The 19,662-nt window shown below is 46.2% G+C and overlaps 1 protein-coding gene across 3 annotated transcripts in view; it reads left to right on the top strand.

Annotated features, from left to right (window-relative positions):
- The window catches only part of LOC119974000 (FYVE, RhoGEF and PH domain-containing protein 3-like), a 351,115-nt gene that overhangs the window by 267,767 nt on the left and 63,686 nt on the right, over positions 1–19,662 (top strand). For all 3 annotated transcript variants that reach the window (XM_038812760.1, XM_038812759.1, XM_038812761.1), the window contains exon 7: positions 12,353–12,509. In XM_038812760.1, the coding sequence (XP_038668688.1) occupies positions 12,353–12,509 (157 nt within the window). The remainder of the gene's footprint in view (positions 1–12,352; positions 12,510–19,662) is intronic.

Raw genomic sequence — 19,662 nt, 5'->3', positions numbered from 1 at the left:
AGTGTCAGCGTTCGGGCTTGGGGGGGGGGGGGGTGCGGTTCCCAGGGCCTTCACAAGGTTGACAGGGAATGAGGGGGGTCCCAAAAAGTGAGGGCGGTGCTGAAAGGGGGAAGGGGGAAAATGGCACCCCAATCTCCGAGGAACCTTGAAGCTCATCAGCAGGAAATCCCTCGAAGTGTGATCTTGGTGGGGAGAAACTCCCCGAGGCCAAAGCAAAATGTGTTGTTGGAAAGCGGGAAGTTTGTCAGTGTTGCAGCCTCCAAGAAACACCCACCCTGCTAAATACACTGTTCAGAGGACTCTAACTCGAGTCCGCTGAATCGCACCCCACATCTTCTTTACTTCAGAAAACATTGAGGTAATAATACAGTTTGTCTTCGGACACCAGCAGCAGCTAAACACAACTATCTATACACAAGCCCCTTGTGGCTGAACTGAAAACCCGCGCAAATCCCCGGTGCTTCACACGCGCATGTGCACTTTTGTTAACGCCATTCGTACACATAATCAAATAGGAAGATTCTTATTAAAACACTCCAAAACATTTCCCCCTTAAATTTCAATTCTCCTAAGGGAGAAACAACAAACATCACAATACACATGTCGCAACTAGTACGTCAGTCTTTCAGGAACTTGGTGACTACGTTGTGATCTGTGTAGAACCACTGGTGACTCAATTGACACTGGTGAGTTGACCTGGACTTGAGGGTGCAGAAGTAAATTGGTTGTTAGTGAGAGGAAGTCCTTCAACCTCTCCAGGAGTAGCATCCAGCGGATGCTCCTTGCCCCTGAACAATAGGACGCACTTCCTGTCAATATTTCCACAGCAGCATTTCCTTCTGCTGTGTAATCCGGAAACTCAGCTGTCTCAAAGAGTCATGGCTAGACAAATGTGATCTTGGTGTCTGGAGATGACCTTTCTATTTGTCAGCTTTGCCACTAATGGTAGTGGACCACTTTGGTTCAGAATAATTTCAGGCAGCCATCATTGGCCACTGCTGAAATTCCTGACATCGACACGGTCATCCGGATTGAAAGGCCCCTCCTTCGCAATGTAGTCATGCCTCTCCTTCTGCTTTTCCTGTCTCCTTCCCACTCTCGCTTTGACATCTGGATGTAGCAGATCCAGGTGAGACTTTGGCTTCCTACTCACCAACATTTCAGCCGGTGAAAGTCCTGTTGTCGTTTTGTGGCGTGATATGGTCCTCAACAGCTCGCTCTACTAAACCATTTGAAACTGGATGAAAAGGAGCAGTACGCACATGATGTATTCCTTTTTTTCCATAAACTCTGAGAATGTTGTCCCATTATCAGAAGCTAGAGAATCCAGCAAGCCATGAGTTACAGAAACGTGGCTTGGCTTCTCTATTGCAATGGATGCTGTAATGTTGCCCGTGATGTGTACTTCTGACCTCTTAGAAAGCGCATCCACAATGGCTAGAAACATATGATCCATAAAAGGTCCTGTAAAATCCGCAGGAAGTCTAGGCCAGGGACAATTAGGCCACACCACAGCTGGTCGCACCATCTTTTTGTTTATTTGACATGCAGAACAGGATTTCAACTTGATCTCCAAATCTTGATCCATTTTTGGCCACCAAATGTACGACCTTGCTAAACTTTCCGGTCGTGAAGCACCCGGCTGAGCTGCATCGACATCTATGAATTTCACATGATTAAGGGTGGAACAAACACTATAGCTCACCAAAGAATGCAACCATCCTGCACACTCAGCTCACCATGCATTTTGTATATGGTCTCAGTTCCAAATCATCTATAATAGGGGGCCAACCCTGCATAAGGAATCTTCTCACCTGGGACAAACCTGGCTCCCTGTCTGTCCACTGTTTAATCTGTTTGGTACTCACAGAAGAATTTAAAAGTCATTCAAGCAAGACAAGTCTCCAGAGGAAATCCTGTCTTGGTTGGCATGTCCGGTAAGGGAAGATGACTCGGCCCATCAGTTTTTGCATTTTCCTTCTCTGCCCTGGACACGACGTTGTACTGATGGGCTAACAATGTGAGAGCCCAACGCTGTAATCTCACCGAGGCCACAGGAGGAATGCATCTGGATTCAAAGGCTCATCAATGGCTTGTGCTCTGTACATATGGAGAATTAACAATCAGAAAGTTGCTGATGTGGTGGGGGTGGTGTCTGATCACAGTGACCAGCTTGTGTCTTTGGAGGCGGAGGTGGCAATGCTGGGAGCGGCCCATAAATTGTTGAACAAGAGAGTGATGACCAGGAGAATCGATCCAGGTGGCAAAATCTATGAATATTTGGATTGCCGAATGGATTCTAGGGTACAAGTGTGGCCGACTAGGCTGTGAAGATGTTCTGGAAGCTGGTCGGGGAGGTTGTCTTCGAAAAAACTCCTGGTCCACCGATAGTTGGGTCAGAGGCCAAGAGCTGGAGAACCGCCTCGGGCGGTGATCAGCCAGAAGCACAAGCTTCAGGAGAAAGAGCAAATTTTGAGCTGGGCAAAGTCCGCACAGGACTGTAGCTGGGAGGGTCATCGGATACAGATCCATCTGAACATTGGGCATCCAGTTTCCAGAAAAAGGCTTTCGGGATGGAGATTGGGATGGTCTGGAATACAAGCAGGAACCTTGGCAGAATGTTCATTTTTACGACAAAGTCAGGTGTAACGTATCCCATCTCCTCAAGCCCTCCCTAATCTCCTCCACTAACCAGGTTCCACTTGTGCATTGTCGCCCACTCTCCCATTACCTGAAGCCCAAATACCTGAAGCTGTCCCTGGCCGCCCTAAATGGCAACGCGCCAAGATTGGCTCCCCAACCCACTGCATTCACCAGAAACGCCTCACTCTTTCCGACATTTATCTTATAGCCCAAAAAGGCCCCGAACCCCTCTAATCAGCCAATAATTCTCCCCATATTCTCCAATGGGTCTGATACGAACTGCTGCAGGTCATCTGCGTAAAGCAACACCTGGTATTCCTTCCTCCTCCTCCTCACAATCCCCTGCCTTTCTACTGACCCCCTAAGGACCATCGCCAAGGGCTCTATCGCCAGCGCGAACTGCAGCGGCAACAGTGGACACCCCAGCCTTGTTCCACTGTGCAACCCGAAGCTCCGTGAACTCATCTCATTTGTTCATACGTTTGCCGCCGGGGTCACATACATCAGACGCACCCATGCTACAAACTTTAGCCCAAACCCAAACCTTCCCAGAACCTCAAACAGCTACCGTCACTCCACCTGGTCGAAAGCCTTTTCCATGTCCATAGAGACCATTACCTCCGATACCAGTCCCTTCGGGGTCCTTTTCACACTTAATAAAGAACAATACAGCAGAGGAACAGGCCCTTCGACCCTCCAATAATCGCCTAATATTACTGGAAAGCTACTTGCCCTTTACGAAACCCGTTTGGTTCTCTGTGACCACCCCCGGAACGCATCCTTCCATCGTCCCCACCACTAACTTAGCCAACACTTTCACATCCGTGTTCAACAGTGATATGGACCTGTATGACCCACACTTCAACAGGTCCTTCCCTTTCTTCAAGAATAGTGTGATTGATGCCTGGGTCAGTGTTTTCAGTAGCTCCCCCTTTTCCAGCGCCTCACTAAACAGCCCCAGCAAATATGGTGCCAACTTATTCACAATCTTTTTATAGAACTCCGCTGGGTAACCGTCTGATCCCGAGGCCTTCCCCCAACTTCATCCCTTTTATACTATCCATCATCTCTCTCAGCCCTTGCGGTTCCTCCAGCACCTGCCTCCTCTCCAATTCCAGTGTTGGGAATTCCAGCTCTTCCAAAAATTACGATGAGACGAGAGTAGAGAGTAATTGAGGCTTTATTAAGCAGAGATGTGTTGCCTCCTGCAGCTGCTACCGAAGTGGCAGCAGCTCAGTGAGCACACATTTATACTCCGCCTACTGGGCGGAGCCAGCAGGCAGGGATCTACCCCTGTACCTGTAGTACAGGGGCGTTACCGTATTACCTCTAATATACTTATTATACAAACAGTGGTGACTACCACACACCCCCAGCTGCTGAGCTAGACACTGTTAGATAGACTGCTATCAAGCGATGAACTGGGGGAGGGGAGGATCTCTGACATATATGGGTGATTGCTGGGGATGGGAGTGGCTTCATTAGAAGAGATAAAAGGAAGTGGGAGGAGGAGCTGGGAATGGCACTGTGGGGAAGGGTCTTGGGTGAAATATTGTATCGGATGGACTCGACCTCCTGTGCTAGGGTATACAGGGTTCATGTGACTGGTGCACACATGAGCAGGTTCTTCCTGGAGGTGAAGAATAGGTGTGAGAGGTATGCAAGTGGATCAGTGAATCACATGCATATGTTTTGGTTCAACCTGAAATTGGTCGGGTTTTGGACGTCGGCATTTGAGACATTATCAAAGATTGTGGGAATGAGGGTGGAGCTGTGTCCTTTGGTGGCAATCTTTGGTATATCGGAGCTGATGGAGGGAAAGGGGGCTGCTGTAGGGGTCTTTGTCTCTCTGATTGCCTGGCGATGAATTCTACTGAGTTGGAGGTCAGTTGTGCCACCAAGGGCGGCGGTCTGGTTGGGGCTGTGGCACAATTTCTGCAAGTGGAGAAAATTAAGTTTGCCCTGAGGGGGACAGAGGAGGAGTTATATACGAGATGGAGGCTGTTCTTTTCTGTTTTCAAGGATCTGTTTGTTGCCAGTGAGTAAATTGGGGGGTGGGGGGGGGGGGGGGGGGAAGAGGTGTTGGGGGTAGATAGGGGGCGGGTTAGGGGGTAGAGTTAGCTAAGTTTGTAAAAGAGATGAAAAATGACCAACTGTAATTTGATTTTGTTTTTATGAATGCAGAACCTTGTTTGGTTTGGAATAAAATATATTTGTCAAAATTACAGTTTCGCTTCAGACACCAGCAGCAACTACACACCAGCTACTTGTGGCTAAACTGAAAACCCACACAAGCCCGCGCTCCTGATGGCTTCACACACGCATTTGTACTTTTGTTTAAGACATCCATACACAACAAATAGGAAGACATGTATTAAAACGCTCTCTTACTGCACTCGTACATCTCCTGATGTTGGAATCAAAGTTTTTCCTTCCATAATTCCAGCAACGCAAACCGATTAAATCAACTTTTTAAGTACATTAACTGGCTGCTGCTTTTAAATAGACATGTTTCTCAGTTATCAAATGTGTGGAAACGGCAGTGATAAAGCTGCTCATTGCACAGGTTCTTGAGTTTCCAAGTGAGTTAAATATTCTAAGTACTGAACAAGTTTGAGATTTTGAGGCCTTGCTGATTCATCAGTGATGTGTAAAGTCTTTGAGTACATGTGCCAAAAACAGGAATTCAGTGATTACTTGAGTATTGAAAGTTTGAGTCAAATGAAGAATAGAATGTTTTTCTTTCTCGCTAAGTGGTTTGGACTGACAAACCTGAAAGGCTGAAGTTTTCACAGCCCCCATCGTTTCTGAAGGCAGCTATGTCAACATTGGCACCAGTCATGTTTTTACAGCGTGAAAGGGAAATATATACATTGTTACATGAAGATCTTTAATGGAAACGAAATGATGATTTAATACACCAGTTAGGAGAGCTTCATTGTTTAACAGTGAACACCCAAAAGTAGTCCACGCTTTTTATCACTGAATTTTCATTGCAAGTTCACGAAACTAAGCATTTTACCAACTATAATTGTGGACCTAATTTAGCCACTTTTAAGAGTGGTTAAATGGTATTTATTGCCCACACGAAGGTGTTCAAAAGCTATTTAAAAAAATATATATTTATTATACAAAGCTTTTCAGCAAAAAATAAAGATATACAAAATATCAAATGAACAACCAAAGAGCATCAGAAGAATTTCTGATCAACCCCAACCCTCCAGCCCCCCTGACACCGACCCTCAACCACGTCCGACCTCAACCACGTCCCACCCTCCCCGTTTTAACCATCTTACCACCCCTCACCTTGCTGACCTTGCTGAAAAATCAATGAATGGTTTCCACCTCTTCAACCGAACCCTGCAGAGTGAACTTGATTTCTTCTAACCGCAGGAATTCTGCCAGGTCGCTCACCCAGAGCACAGCCTTCGGCAGCTCCAAGTCCCTCCAGTATAACACAATACATCTCCAGTCTATCAGGGAGGCAAAAGCCAATACATCGGCCTCTCTTTCTGCAACCCCCCCCCCTTGCACTCCCGGATCTTCCAACACACCAAATACTGCCACCTCCGGACTCGGGGAGTTCAAGAGCTCTTTTTAAGGAGCAGTAGGAAATGCAATATTCTAACTTCTCCTTCACCTGCAAATATATATGATGTGGAGATGCCGGCGCTGGACTGTGGTGAGCACAGTAAGAAGTCTTACAACACCAGGTTAAAGTCCAACAGGTTTGTTTCAAATCTATCTTTCGGAGCGCAGCTCCTTCCTCAGGTGAACCTGAGGTGTTGTAAGACTTCTTACTATAAATATATAGATATAACAACATTGGCTTAAAATATTTTGCCAAGCTATTGAAATTCCATATCATTATCAATTAAGGGGCTGGTTTAGCACAGGACTATATCGCTGGATTTTAAAGCAGACCAAGGCAGGCCAGCAACACGGTTCAATTCCTGTACCAGCCTCCCCGAACAGGTGCCGGAATGTGGCGACTAGGGGCTTTTCACAGTAACTTCATTTGAAGCCTACTTGTGACAATAAGCGATTTGAGGGCAGTACGGTGGCATTGTGGATAGCACAATTGCTTCACAGCTCCAGGGTCCCAGGTTTGATTCCCGGCTTGGGTCACTGTCTGTGCGGAGTCTGCACGTTCTCCCCATGTCTGCGTGGGTTTCCTCCGGGTGCTCCGGTTTCCTCCCACAGTCCAAAGATGTGCAGGTTAGGTGGATTGGCCATGATAAATTGTCCTTAGTGTCCAAAATTGCCCTGAGTGTTGGGAGGGGTTATGGGGAGAGGGTGGAGGTGTGGGCTTGGGTAGGGTGCTCTTTCCAAGAGCCGGTGCAGACTCGATGGGCCGAATGGCCTCCTTCTGCACTGTGAATTCTATGATTCTATGAATAGCCAGTCAGTTTATTTTTAAATATAGCGCCTGATGTCTATTTTTACTTGAGATTTATTCTCCTCAGAGGCTCAATTGAATATGTTAGTTGACCTCCTGTGATGTTGCATACAGGACAAAGAAAACTTACATTTTCTCATCTTTCTTTTCAAATATTTCTGCTGATGTTGCAATTTTGTCCCTCTTTGTATGGCTCTTGTGTACATCTCAGATTGTGTTGTCCATCTGTCTTTCTGCTTGTGTCTCACTTTGTCACACTGTTCCTCTGTAACTTTCTCCCTTCACCTGCCTCATTTCATTACTATAGTTTTCCCACCACCTCTGTACATTGTAATTAAGGTTCCAACTCTGATTAAACTTACTCTTGGAGGTTTGGCAACATGACATTAGCTGCGGTCTTCAAATATTATTCCATTTGTGTAATGGCTTGGTGAGGACACTGATGCCTGCCGCTGAAGCCTATAATTTTAAACAAATAACCTTGGTATGATAGCTGACGTTGAACCTCACGAATGACAGTGCTTATTCTATTACATTAGAGACACCAGGACATAATATTTAGCTTGCACATTAACCACTGCTAACCACGTTACCCGGCTGCTGCTCCAGAAAAGGGTTGAGCTGCTCCTTCCAGGTAATAACAGGGACAAGAAGCAAGGCAGCCCGTTCCTGCAGACACAGTGATTCCTCCTCCCAGCACGTTACTGCTCAGACACAGTGATTCCTCCTCAGGCTGGTCCCAGCATGTTACTGCTCCGACACAGTGATTCCTCCTCAGGCTGGTCCCAGCATGTTACTGCTCAGACACAGTGATTCCTCCTCCCAGCACGTTACTGCTCCGACACAGTGATTCCTCCTCAGGCTGGTCCCAGCATGTTACTGCTCAGACACAGTGATTCCTGTACTGGCTGGTGCCAGCACGTTACTGCTCAGACACAGTGATTCCTCCTCCCAGCACGTTACTGCTCAGACACAGTGATTCCTCCTCCCAGCACGTTACTGCTCAGACACAGTGATTCCTCCTCCCAGCACGTTACTGCTCAGACACAGTGATTCCTCCTCCCAGCACGTTACTGCTCAGACACAGTGATTCCTCCTCCCTGCATGTTACTGCTCAGACACAGTGATTCCTCCTCAGGCTGGTCCCAGCCCGTTCCTGCAGACACAGTGATTCCTCCTCAGGCTGGTCCCAGCACGTTACTGCTCAGACACAGTGATTCCTCCTCCCAGCACGTTACTGCTCAGACACAGTGATTCCTCCTCCCAGCACGTTACTGCTCAGACACAGTGATTCCTGTTCTGGCTGGTGCCAGCACGTTACTGCTCAGACACAGTGATTCCTCCTCCCAGCACGTTACTGCTCAGACACAGTGATTCCTCCTCCCAGCACGTTACTGCTCAGACACAGTGATTCCTCCTCCCAGCACGTTACTGCTCAGACACAGTGATTCCTCCTCCCAGCACATTACTGCTCAGACACAGTGATTCCTCCTCCCAGCACATTACTGCTCAGACACAGTGATTCCTCCTCCCAGCACATTACTGCTCAGACACAGTGATTCCTCCTCCCAGCACGTTACTGCTCAGACACAGTGATTCCTCCTCCCAGCACGTTACTGCTCAGACACAGTGATTCCTCCTCAGGCTGGTCCCAGCATGTTACTGCTCAGACACAGTGATTCCTCCTCCCAGCACGTTACTGCTCAGACACAGTGATTCCTCCTCCCAGCACGTTACTGCTCAGACACAGTGATTCCTGTTCTGGCTGGTGCCAGCACGTTACTGCTCAGACACAGTGATTCCTCCTCAGGCTGGTCCCAGCACGTTACTGCTCAGACACAGTGATTCCTCCTCCCAGCACATTACTGCTCAGACACAGTGATTCCTCCTCAGGCTGGTCCCAGCACGTTACTGCTCAGACACAGTGATTCCTCCTCAGGCTGGTCCCAGCACGTTACTGCTCAGACACAGTGATTCCTCCTCCCAGCACATTACTGCTCAGACACAGTGATTCCTGTACTGGCTGGTGCCAGCACGTTACTGCTCAGACACAGTGATTCCTCCTTAGGCTGGTCCCAGCACATTACTGCTCAGACACAGTGATTCCTCCTTAGGCTGGTCCCAGCACGTTACTGCTCAGACACAGTGATTCCTCCTCCCAGCACGTTACTGCTCAGACACAGTGATTCCTGTACTGGCTGGTGCCAGCACGTTACTGCTCAGACACAGTGATTCCTCCTCCCAGCACGTTACTGCTCAGACACAGTGATTCCTTCTCAGGCTGGTCCCAGCACGTTACTGCTCAGACACACTGATTCCTCCTCCCAGCACGTTACTGCTCACACACGATGATTCCTCCTCTGGCTGGTGCCAGCACACTATAGCTTCACAGGAATTGCACCTAATCACCTGTCTAGGAAACCTAAAGCCAGTGGGGTTGGAACCAACGTGAGGGATATTTGCTCGACCCAACTCCATTGAGGCAGGCAGTATATGAAGGGAGCAGGGGTTGACAGCGCAACCTGCCATGCGCATGACCCCAAGTGTAGAAATACCGTCTCTCAGGATGCCAGCAGTAATGTCCAGGAGACTGATCGGCATTCTTGAAGATGTGTGCAATCTAGGAGGTTTGGCAACTGCAGGATTACTGAGTGGGAATGTTGGACTGGAGATGTCAGAGGACATTGATGCAGAAACCTAGAAGTCTATAGGAAGTTCAAACGGTGTGGGACAAGGGGGGAGATAGTGTGGGATGAAAGGAGGCCAAGTGGCTAGGAGAAGAATGAAGAGCAGGTTGTTGGGGGGAAAGGATAACGTGGACACCGTAATTGTGTTTAAATCAGCAACTATTCACTTTTTTAACTTTATTCAAATATACTAACAATTCAGAGTAGGTCAGGGCTCCAGCTGAATTTGCAGCAGTAACATTGAAACAATGATGGGTGTAGATTAATTTGTTCTTAATCTGGGGCAAAAATTCGGCACAACATCGTGGGCCGAAGGGCCTGTTCTGTGCTGTATTTTCTATGTTCTATGTAAGAGTAGTCCACTCACACTCTTGGAGCTTATTCTGATATTTAATTAAATGATGGCTGCTCAGTATTTTAATCATCTTTACCAAACTGGTTCCTAAATATCCTTACCTAACAAATATCTCTCAATCCCAGTTGTGAAATTTTTAATGAAGCTAAACTCCAACATCTCTCTGGGGGAGAGGTTTCTTAATTTCCACTAGTTTGTGTGCAGAATATCTGTCTCTTCACATCACCCTGAATGACCTAATTTTAACATTAAGGTTATGCCCTCGAGTTCTGGACTCCCGCCAACAGAGGAAATAGTTTCTGTTCATCTACACTATCAAATTATTTAATTATTGTGAACACCTCACATAAATCAGCACCTAGGGCAGCACGGTAGCATTGTGGATAGCACAATCGCTTCACAGCTCCAGGGTCCCAGGTTCGATTTCGGCTTGGGTCACTGTCTGTGTGGAGTCTGCACATCCTCCCCGTGTGTGTGTGGGTTTCCTCCGGGTGCTCCGGTTTCCTCTCACAGTCCAAAGATGTGCGGGTTAGGTGGATTGGCCATGATAAATTGCCCTTAGTGTCCAAAATTATCCTTAGTGTTGGGTGGGGTTACTGGGTTATGGGGGTAGGGTAGAGGTGTTGACCTTGGGTAGGGTGCTTTTTACAAGAGCCGGTGCAGACTCGATGGGCCGAATGGCCTCCTTCTGCACTGTAAATTCTATGAAATCACCCCATAATACTTCCTCCTTGAAATACAAGCTTAATCTATGAAATTGGTCCACGTAACATGACCCCTTTTAGCCCTGCTATCAGTCTGGTGAACCAGTGCAGCATCCTCTCCAAGGTCAGTATAGCCTTCCTTAGGTGCAGTGCTGAAAACTGAACCAAGTACTCCAGAAAGGGTCTAACTAGAGCTTCATGGAATCTTAACATAACAGCCACTCCCTTGAATTCTAACTCATTTGAGATGAAGGCCAACATCACATGAACCCTTTAAATGTTTTTGTACCTGTTCCACTACTTTGATATGATGTATATACATTGAACCCTGAATCGTCCTGCGGCTCCACAGTTCTGAGCTTCCCATCATTTAGAAAATATTCTGATATAAATTTATTTAGTCTATTATACATTCATAGAATGTGGGTTTCGCTGGATAGGCCAGCCTTTATTGTCTATCCTTAATTTCCCTTGAGAAGTTGGTGGCGATCTGCCTTCTTGAACCGCTGTAGTCCCTGTGGTGTAGGTACATCCACAGTGCTGTTGGGGAGGGACTACCAGGATTTTGACCGAGCGACAGTGAAGGAAGGGTGACATATTTCCAAGTCAGGATGGTGAGTGGCTTGAAGGGGAACCTCAGGTGGTGGTGTTCTCATGTGTCTGCTGCCCTTATCCTTTTAGATGGCGGTGGTCATGTGTTTGGCAGGTGCTGCCTAAAGAGCCTTGGTGAGTTCCTGCAGTGCATCCTGTAGATCATACACACTGCTGTCACTGTGCGTCAGTGGTGGAAGGTTTGTCGGTGGGGTTGCCAATCAAGCGGGCTGCTTTGTCCTGGATGGTGTCCAGTTTCTTTAGTGTTGTTGGAGCTGCACTCAACCAGGCAAGGGGGGAATATTCCATCACACTTCTGATTTGCGCCTTGTCAGTTGTAAATAGGCTTGGAAGTTGAGACATGAATTACTTGCCGCAGAATTCCTAGCCTCCTACATCCTTTTATAGCCACAGAATTTATATGGCTAATTCAGTTCATAGATTTCATAGAATTTACAGTGCAGAAGGAGGCCATTTGGCCCATCGAGTCTGCACCGGCTCAACCCCAACCACACACTTCCACCCTATCCCCATAACCCAGTAACCCCACCCAACACTAAGGGCTATTTTTGACACTAAGGGCAATTTATCATGGCCAATCCACCTAACTTGCACATCTTTGGACTGTGGGAGGAAACCGGAGCACCCGGAGGAAACCCACGCACACACGGGGAGAACGTGCAGACTCCGAACAGGCAGTGACCCAAGCCGGGAATCGAACCTGGGACCCTGGAGCTGTGAAGCAATTGTGCTACTCAATGACTTAATGGTGCATTTTCATGAAATTCCAATTTTTAAGAAATTACTGAACAAAAACGGAGCAGAAATTTGACAACTGAAACAGCCAAAGTGTAGTGATGGAGCAAGGTGGCAGCAGAGTTTGGTTCATTTTACGCTCTGCAATCTGAAGTGAACTCGACATATTTTCGACAAAGTTAAACCATAAAAATTTTGTTTTTTCTGGTAATTGCAGGGGTGAAAACCCTCGAATTGGTGATATTCTTCAAAAGCTAGCCCCTTTCTTAAAGATGTATGGGGAATATGTAAAGAATTTTGACAGAGCGATGGACCTGGTGAACTCTTGGACGCAGCGATCATCCCAATTTAAATCCATCATTCAGGACATTCAAGTGAGTTCTCTGCATTATGTAGGAATGTGCACATTTGATTATTTGCATTTTGAGCCCAGGTTTATCCAAATGTATGAAGGAACATGTTCTCAATTGTTGAACCCAGTTTATGTACATGGAACGAATGTGGTATTTTAAACAGTTCAATATGCAGTTGAGCATGTCACTTTTCCTAATGATCATTTCTCATTGATTGAAGGCTCAGCATGTGAAGTACAGAACCAGAATTAAATTACACATCCCAGAGATGGAGCTCAGTTTTTCCACAAATGTAGAATAAGTTAAATAGATTCCTTTCTACTTATTTTTTCTGGCGGGACTCCAATGCAAATTCTAAGGCAATTAAAAGCCTTCATATTTCTAAAATTGTTGCATACCTGCTCGAGGAGTCATTTTTCTTATATGCACGCCACATTAACTGACATTGCCCCAAAATGATACTTATACAATTGTAAGTTAGTTATCGGCATACATTGGAAGTGAGGACTGACATAGGATATGCGAACAAGTCTCGAAAATCCCCACATGTCTCGATCCTGTGGGCACCTATTACTCTTGGTTAGTGAAACATGAAATAAGTCGGCAGTAATCTACCCTAGATTACCTGTGGTCCTGCACTGAAATTATTTTGAATTATTTCCACATTAAGTTCAACTGTATATTGAAATGCAAGGTGGATTTTTGGCATCATTGTTTCTAAGGAAGAATGAAAATTCCAGCCTGATAATTCAAAACTATCCACGCAGTGGGAGTAGCTGTTGTGACATCAAAACCGATGACGTAGATGTCAATTTGGAACTGACGGTTGCAGTAATCGGAGATGAAAAACAGCAAATAATTGATTATGGCAGAGACATCATATGAAAATCTAATTAAAAGAAATTCGAGTTTAGGGTAACGATGGAAAATATTGAAATTAGATCGTGTGGTGAACATATTGCTACTACAATTCACCACTGTATTGTATTATGTTGATGCCCTTGTGGGCTCCGCCCCCTTGAGGTGGTATATAAACCTGCAGCCTGTAAGAAGCACAGAGCAGTCGCAGGCAGGCACAGATCTAGCTGATTAAAACCACTGTTCCCTTCTACTAATCATCTCGTGTGAATTGATGGTTGCATCAGATGGGAAGGGAAAATTTCGGCCATTGTGTTTTGGTTCATTAAACTAGAATAATACAGCTTTTGGGAGTAAACCTTTCAAGGTCAGTTATAAGAAATAGGATGGAATTCTCCAACCCTTCCCACCGGTGAGATCTTCCAGCCCAGTCGAAGTCGACTTCCCGCCACAGGTTCCCTGGTGGTGACAGGGCACAGGGCAGGCAATGGAAATCGCCATCAACCTCGACGGGACCAAAAGATCCTGCCAGCAACCTTCAAGCCAGGAAAACCTGCCGTGGGGGAGCTGGAGAATTCCGCCCATAGTTACCGTGTGTGATATTGAGGGATCCAGAAGTTCCTTACAAGTGCATTTCTGAGGGTAATGGAACTTGAAGGATTTTATTTACACTGTATATCCTTGCAACAGTTTCTCAGATATTGCAATTGAAGTGCATTTGTCAAATAACGAACCTAACATAATAGCTGGACTTTTAGATCACAAACTAAAACTATTAATCCAGCTGAATCAATTTGGTTCTGAGGTTGGGCTAAGAAAATCTAACTAAGATGTCCACTTTCTTTAATAATGTGGCAATCTATCTGGTAAGTTGTATGTTGTACTCCTAAGAATTGATATATTTTTAATAGCTATTAGGTCTCCTATGACATTGCTTATTAGGTAATCCAGTCCCATCGTTTATCTGGAAGCTGGCAGCAGCAAATGTCCACCTAACCTTCACCTGCCAGTGGCAAATGTCCACCTAACCTTCACCTACCAGCGGCAAATGTCCACCTAACCTTCACCTGCCGGTGGCAAATGTCCACCTAGCCTTCACCTGCCAGTGACAAATGTCCACCTAGCCTTCACCTGCCAGTGGCAAATGTCCACCTAGCCTTCACCTGCCAGTGGCAAATGTCCACCTAGCCTTCACCTGCCAGTGGCAAATGTCCACCTAGCCTTCACCTGCCAGTGGCAAATGTCCACCTAACCTTCACCTGCCAGTGGCAAATGTCCACCTAGCCTTCACCTGCCAGTGGCAAATGTCCACCTAGCCTTCACCTGCCAGTGGCAAATGTCCACCTAGCCTTCACCTGCCGGTGGCAAATGTCGACCTCACCTTCACCTGCCGGTGGCAAATGTCGACCTCACCTTCACCTGCCAGTGGCAAATGTCGACCTCACCTTCACCTGCCAGTGACAAATGTCGACCTCACCTTCACCTGCCAGTGACAAATGTCGACCTCACCTACACCTGCCAGTGACAAATTACCACCTAGCCTTCACCTGCCAGTGGCAAATGTCAACCTCACCTTCACCTGCCGGTGACAAATGTCCACCTAGCCTTCACCTGCCGGTGGCAAATGTCCACCTAGCCTTCACCTGCCAGTGGCAAATGTCGACCTCACCTTCACCTGCCAGTGACAAATGTCGACCTCACCTTCACCTGCCAGTGACAAATGTCGACCTCACCTTCACCTGCCAGTGGCAATTGTCGACCTCACCTTCACCTGCCAGTGGCAATTGTCGACCTCACCTTCACCTGCCAGTGACAAATGTCGACCTCACCTTCACCTGCCAGTGACAAATTACCACCTAGCCTTCACCTGCCAGTGGCAAATGTCCACCTCACCTTCACCTGCCAGTGGCAAATGTGCACCTGACCTTCACCTGCCAGTGACAAATGTCGACCTCACCTTCACCTGCCAGTGACAAATGTCGACCTCACCTTCACCTGCCAGTGACAAATTACCACCTAGCCTTCACCTGCCAGTGGCAAATGTCCACCTCACCTTCACCTGCCAGTGGCAAATGTGCACCTGACCTTCACCTGCCAGTGACAAATGTCGACCTCACCTTCACCTGCCAGTGACAAACGTGCACCTAACCTTCACCTGCCACTGACAAATGTACACCTAACCTTCACCTGCCACTGACAAATGTACATCTAGCCTTCACCTGCCAGTGACAAATGTCTGCCTAACCTTCACCTGCCAGCGACTGTTCTACGCTTCGTTAATGGCCATTCTGGAAGTGGGTTTGTGGCATTTGAGTGACGCCTGGCAGTTAAAATTGCAAGGGCTTTGCCTGCCTATGCAGAGCAGGTAATGAACCCGCAGGAGTTTCCTGGAAATTTGTTCTGAGTTAAAATCCCACCTGTCGTTTATGTATTCACTCGGATAGGGTTATGGTATTTCCCCGGTGGTGTTCCAGATCAATGGTTACTTCATCATCCCACTTTGATACTCAGATTACGAAAAGAAAACTTGAGGAAATTTTCATTTGACAGTTAGGAAGGCGTGTATTTTCCAATATTTTAGACATGATTGAAAGTGTTTCACATACAATGATCCCAGAAGTGCAATGAATATTGTTCTGCAGGTACGTACAGCAGTTGCTCTCACCAGCAAAGAGATGAATGGTTTTGGTGTCTTAGTTGAGGGTGCAATTTTGGTCAGAAAGCTGGGTGAAAGCTCATTTTGAATTGTGCAATGGAGCTTCAACATCAACCCAAGTCATTGGAAGCATGCAGATAAGCCCTCAGTTTAATATTCAGTCGGAAAGACAGCACTACCAACAATGCAGCAATGCATGCTCAAATTATGGTATTGGATTTTGACACTCAAACCTTTGTCATTGAGATGCATGCTTCCAGCTGAATCAAGCTGATAATTACACTGATGCCAATTTAAGCTATTCTCCAAGCTGCAGTTCTTGGGCACAATGAAATATTAAGTGCAATGGTTAAGAGGAGGTCCATAGGACTATTCTTCCAAAAATCACTCTAGTTACCAAGCTGATTGGAAAGGTGCAAATATAACACCATTATTCCAAAAAAGAGCAAGGGACAGAGCAACTAATTCCAGACTAAAGGGTTTGTTCGTAGGTCAGATAATCCTCGAGTGTGCCTTCATGAACCAGATAAATTTGCACTTAAAATATATAATCTCACTGGGGAGATTTACCTGTGAAAGGTAAGTCACAGATGAAAGGAGCATTACGACTCGAAAAAACCAGATGTGTAACTTTACGAGAACAGGTTCGTTGTTACTCCTGGTTCTGTACACGTTGCAACTTCCAGTGTCCTTCAAAAGTTATTCCACTCAGCCTGAGTATTTCAGATCCTATTTCCAGCAGCTAGGTCCAGCTCAGTGACTCCTTGTTCCTTATATTCCCAAAAGTTCCTCTATTAAGTACCCTTCCTTTCGAGCAGAAAATTAATTCTTAAAAAACATCCTGCCTCTCACAGCAATAGCTGCTTTATCTCTCCCTCACTTCTTCTCACAAAACCCTTTCGTAATTTACTGGAGTTACTGTATACAGGTATAAAAACTGAGGCTTGATTTCAGCAGGTTCCTGTTTGAGTTTCACCCCCTCCCTCCCCTCCCACACCTTCCCCCAATGGCAGCCATACCGCACAGGCCTGCCTCTGAGTCTGGGTGCTTCTGGAATTTCCAATTTTACATCAAGTTGAAGGAGACATTTTAAAACATACCTGTCTTGTAAAGTCCAGTGCTCTTAAGACAGAGTCATTGAAATAAGGGGGAAAAATGAATGGATTCATATCCTTAAATTTTCAAAAGGCATTTGATCAAGTTCAACACAAGAAATTGCAAGAAGATTGAGCTTCATGAATAGGAATTGGTTAGACAATGCAAGTGCGTGGATTAAAAAGTGCAAGGGCTGCATTCTTGAATCGGTGAACAGGTTGGGCTGGGTCCGACCCCAGCATTTAATAAACTATATGCCAATCTGATAAATTTTTGTTTCAATTATAAAAACAAGGACATGGTGCTGTAGTAATAGAGCAATTTTAGGGGATCATTTAATGCTGGGGCTCATTTAATGTACTGTTTTAAGCTAAGGGAGGAACTTCTAGCATTGGAGAAAGTCCAGTGATTGATATCTGGGATAAAGGGACCTAATGAAAGACTAAGCTTAGGTTTTTTTTCCATGAAGCAGACTATTGTGAGGTGAACTAATTGTGATGTGAAAGCAATGAATTGAATTTCAACAGACAGAGAAGGGCTACCATATGTGATTGTAGCACCAGACCACTGCAAACTGAATTTTGCTAGAATGTGGGGGGGGGGGGGGGGCAGTCACTTCACAATCTGGTTTGAGAATGTGGAATGCACAGCCCGGAAGGATATGCATGAAAATACAATAAAGGGGTTTAAAAGGGAGATTTATACTTGGGAAGTAAAGCTTTGAAGCAACATAAAGAAAAGGCAAGCTTCTAGGATTTAAAAAAAAAAGATGAACCTGTTGGGGCTAACAAGATGACAAGGCAGGCTTAATTGGCCAAATGGTAAACTCCAGCACGTCCGTTTCTAAATGTTCCAATATACCAAATTAAGAATTCACTAAGGTTAAGACCAGCAATAGAAATGTAGTGCATGATTCAGCGGACTTGTCATGCCCGACTTGGTGTTGGGATGAGGCTGTTGAATCACGCAAGATTCTATAGAATCACACAGTGCGTTGCAATCTGGATCTCATTCTCGCTGGCGAGATCCAGGCCTGCATATTTAAATGTACCATTAAACTAATTTAAATATGCATTCGCCAAATTCATCCAGGGCCCTGGATTCACCAGTCTCGCCAGTGAGGTCTCAACTGGATGACATTTGATCTTCATTCACAATGTTGTGAACCAGTCATGGTGGCACCTGGGGGGGTGGTCTTGCTGGAGAGTTGAGGCCCCTGGTTCATCAGGGACTGGACAAGATGGTACCATGGCACTCCCCCGGGCACCTTTGGCCCCCTTGGCACTGACAACCTGGCACTGCCGGGATGGCTGGTACACTGTCAGGGTTCAAGGCTGATCGTGCCAAGGTGCACAGGTTGCCCATGCCAGGGGTCAGGTCAAGCTGGGATGGAGGGTGGGTGGGGGGTGGGGGCTTGCACATAAGAGGTGGGCTGTAACCGGGGGGGGGGGGGCTCGAGGACCCCAGAAGAGGTAGGTTGGGTGAAGTCCTGAGGCCACGATGAGGGCACTGAGGGGGGGGGGTCGAAAGATCGGGGCTGCCTTTACAAATAGCGCCTTGATCCGTGAGTGGCCTTCCTTCACTGGCGAGCTGAACTTTACACAACTTAAAGAGTGGCCTCGCCAAGGGCAAGAAAAAAATGGCAAAGTGCAATTGAATGGCAGGGTCTTGGTGCTGCAGGCACTGAGAAACACACCGCTAAACACTCCGTTCAGCAGACTTGAACTCGAGACCGCTGAATCGCGCCCACAATTTTTAGAACGCCTTAGGCTGGATTCTCCGGTCCCCCGGCCACTTGTTTCTTGGCAGCGTGCCGTTCACTGGTGGTAGGAGTCGATCTTGCCGTTGTTTCTCAATGGGATTTCCCATTGAAGCCATCTCACGCTGCTGGGAAACCTGCCGGCGGGAACAAAGAATCCCAACTGCCGGAGAATTCCGGCCCTTATATTTGGCAACATAGTATGAATTTCAATTTTTCATTGAAGGAGTTTGTGGGCAATGAAAAGTTTATTTTTTTAAATCCTTAGCTTGGACACCTTTTCATCATTTCTATTACCCAATTGTGTGCAAATAATAAAATCCGAGGCAGGAACAAAGCTGTACCAGGCTTAATGTGATAAGAAGTGGCAGGTCTTGCATTAATTACTGATCATTTTTTATTCAGAGCATATAGTCCATGGGTGAAAACTGTTGTTGATGTATTTCCTGTTCAAGTTTTTGAGTTCAGTGCATAGTGTAATTGCACAGGATTTGAAAAAGGTTTGGATTCCAGAACTTCAACAAAAGCTATAATGTAATTAAAACTAAAGTCAGATGAGAGGGAATTATTCTTTCTTGAAGCTTCAGCAGCTTGACATTGACAAGCAAAACCACAGTTTCTGTAATTAATTTCACATCATTTCTGATGTCAGTAAAAGTACCTTAGACTAGGCTAACATTTGTCATAATATACATACAAGTATATGATGGTGCACAGACAGGCAGTGATTGACACACAGGATGACCAATGAACACACAGAACACAGCAGCCAATCACCAAACAGGACACGACCACTATAAAGCCAG

This window comes from Scyliorhinus canicula, chromosome 11, assembly GCF_902713615.1.
Source record: "Scyliorhinus canicula chromosome 11, sScyCan1.1, whole genome shotgun sequence".
Lineage (NCBI taxonomy): Eukaryota > Metazoa > Chordata > Chondrichthyes > Carcharhiniformes > Scyliorhinidae > Scyliorhinus > Scyliorhinus canicula.
The sequence above is the reverse complement of the archived record's forward strand: the minus strand, read 5'-3'. Positions and strand labels throughout refer to the sequence as shown.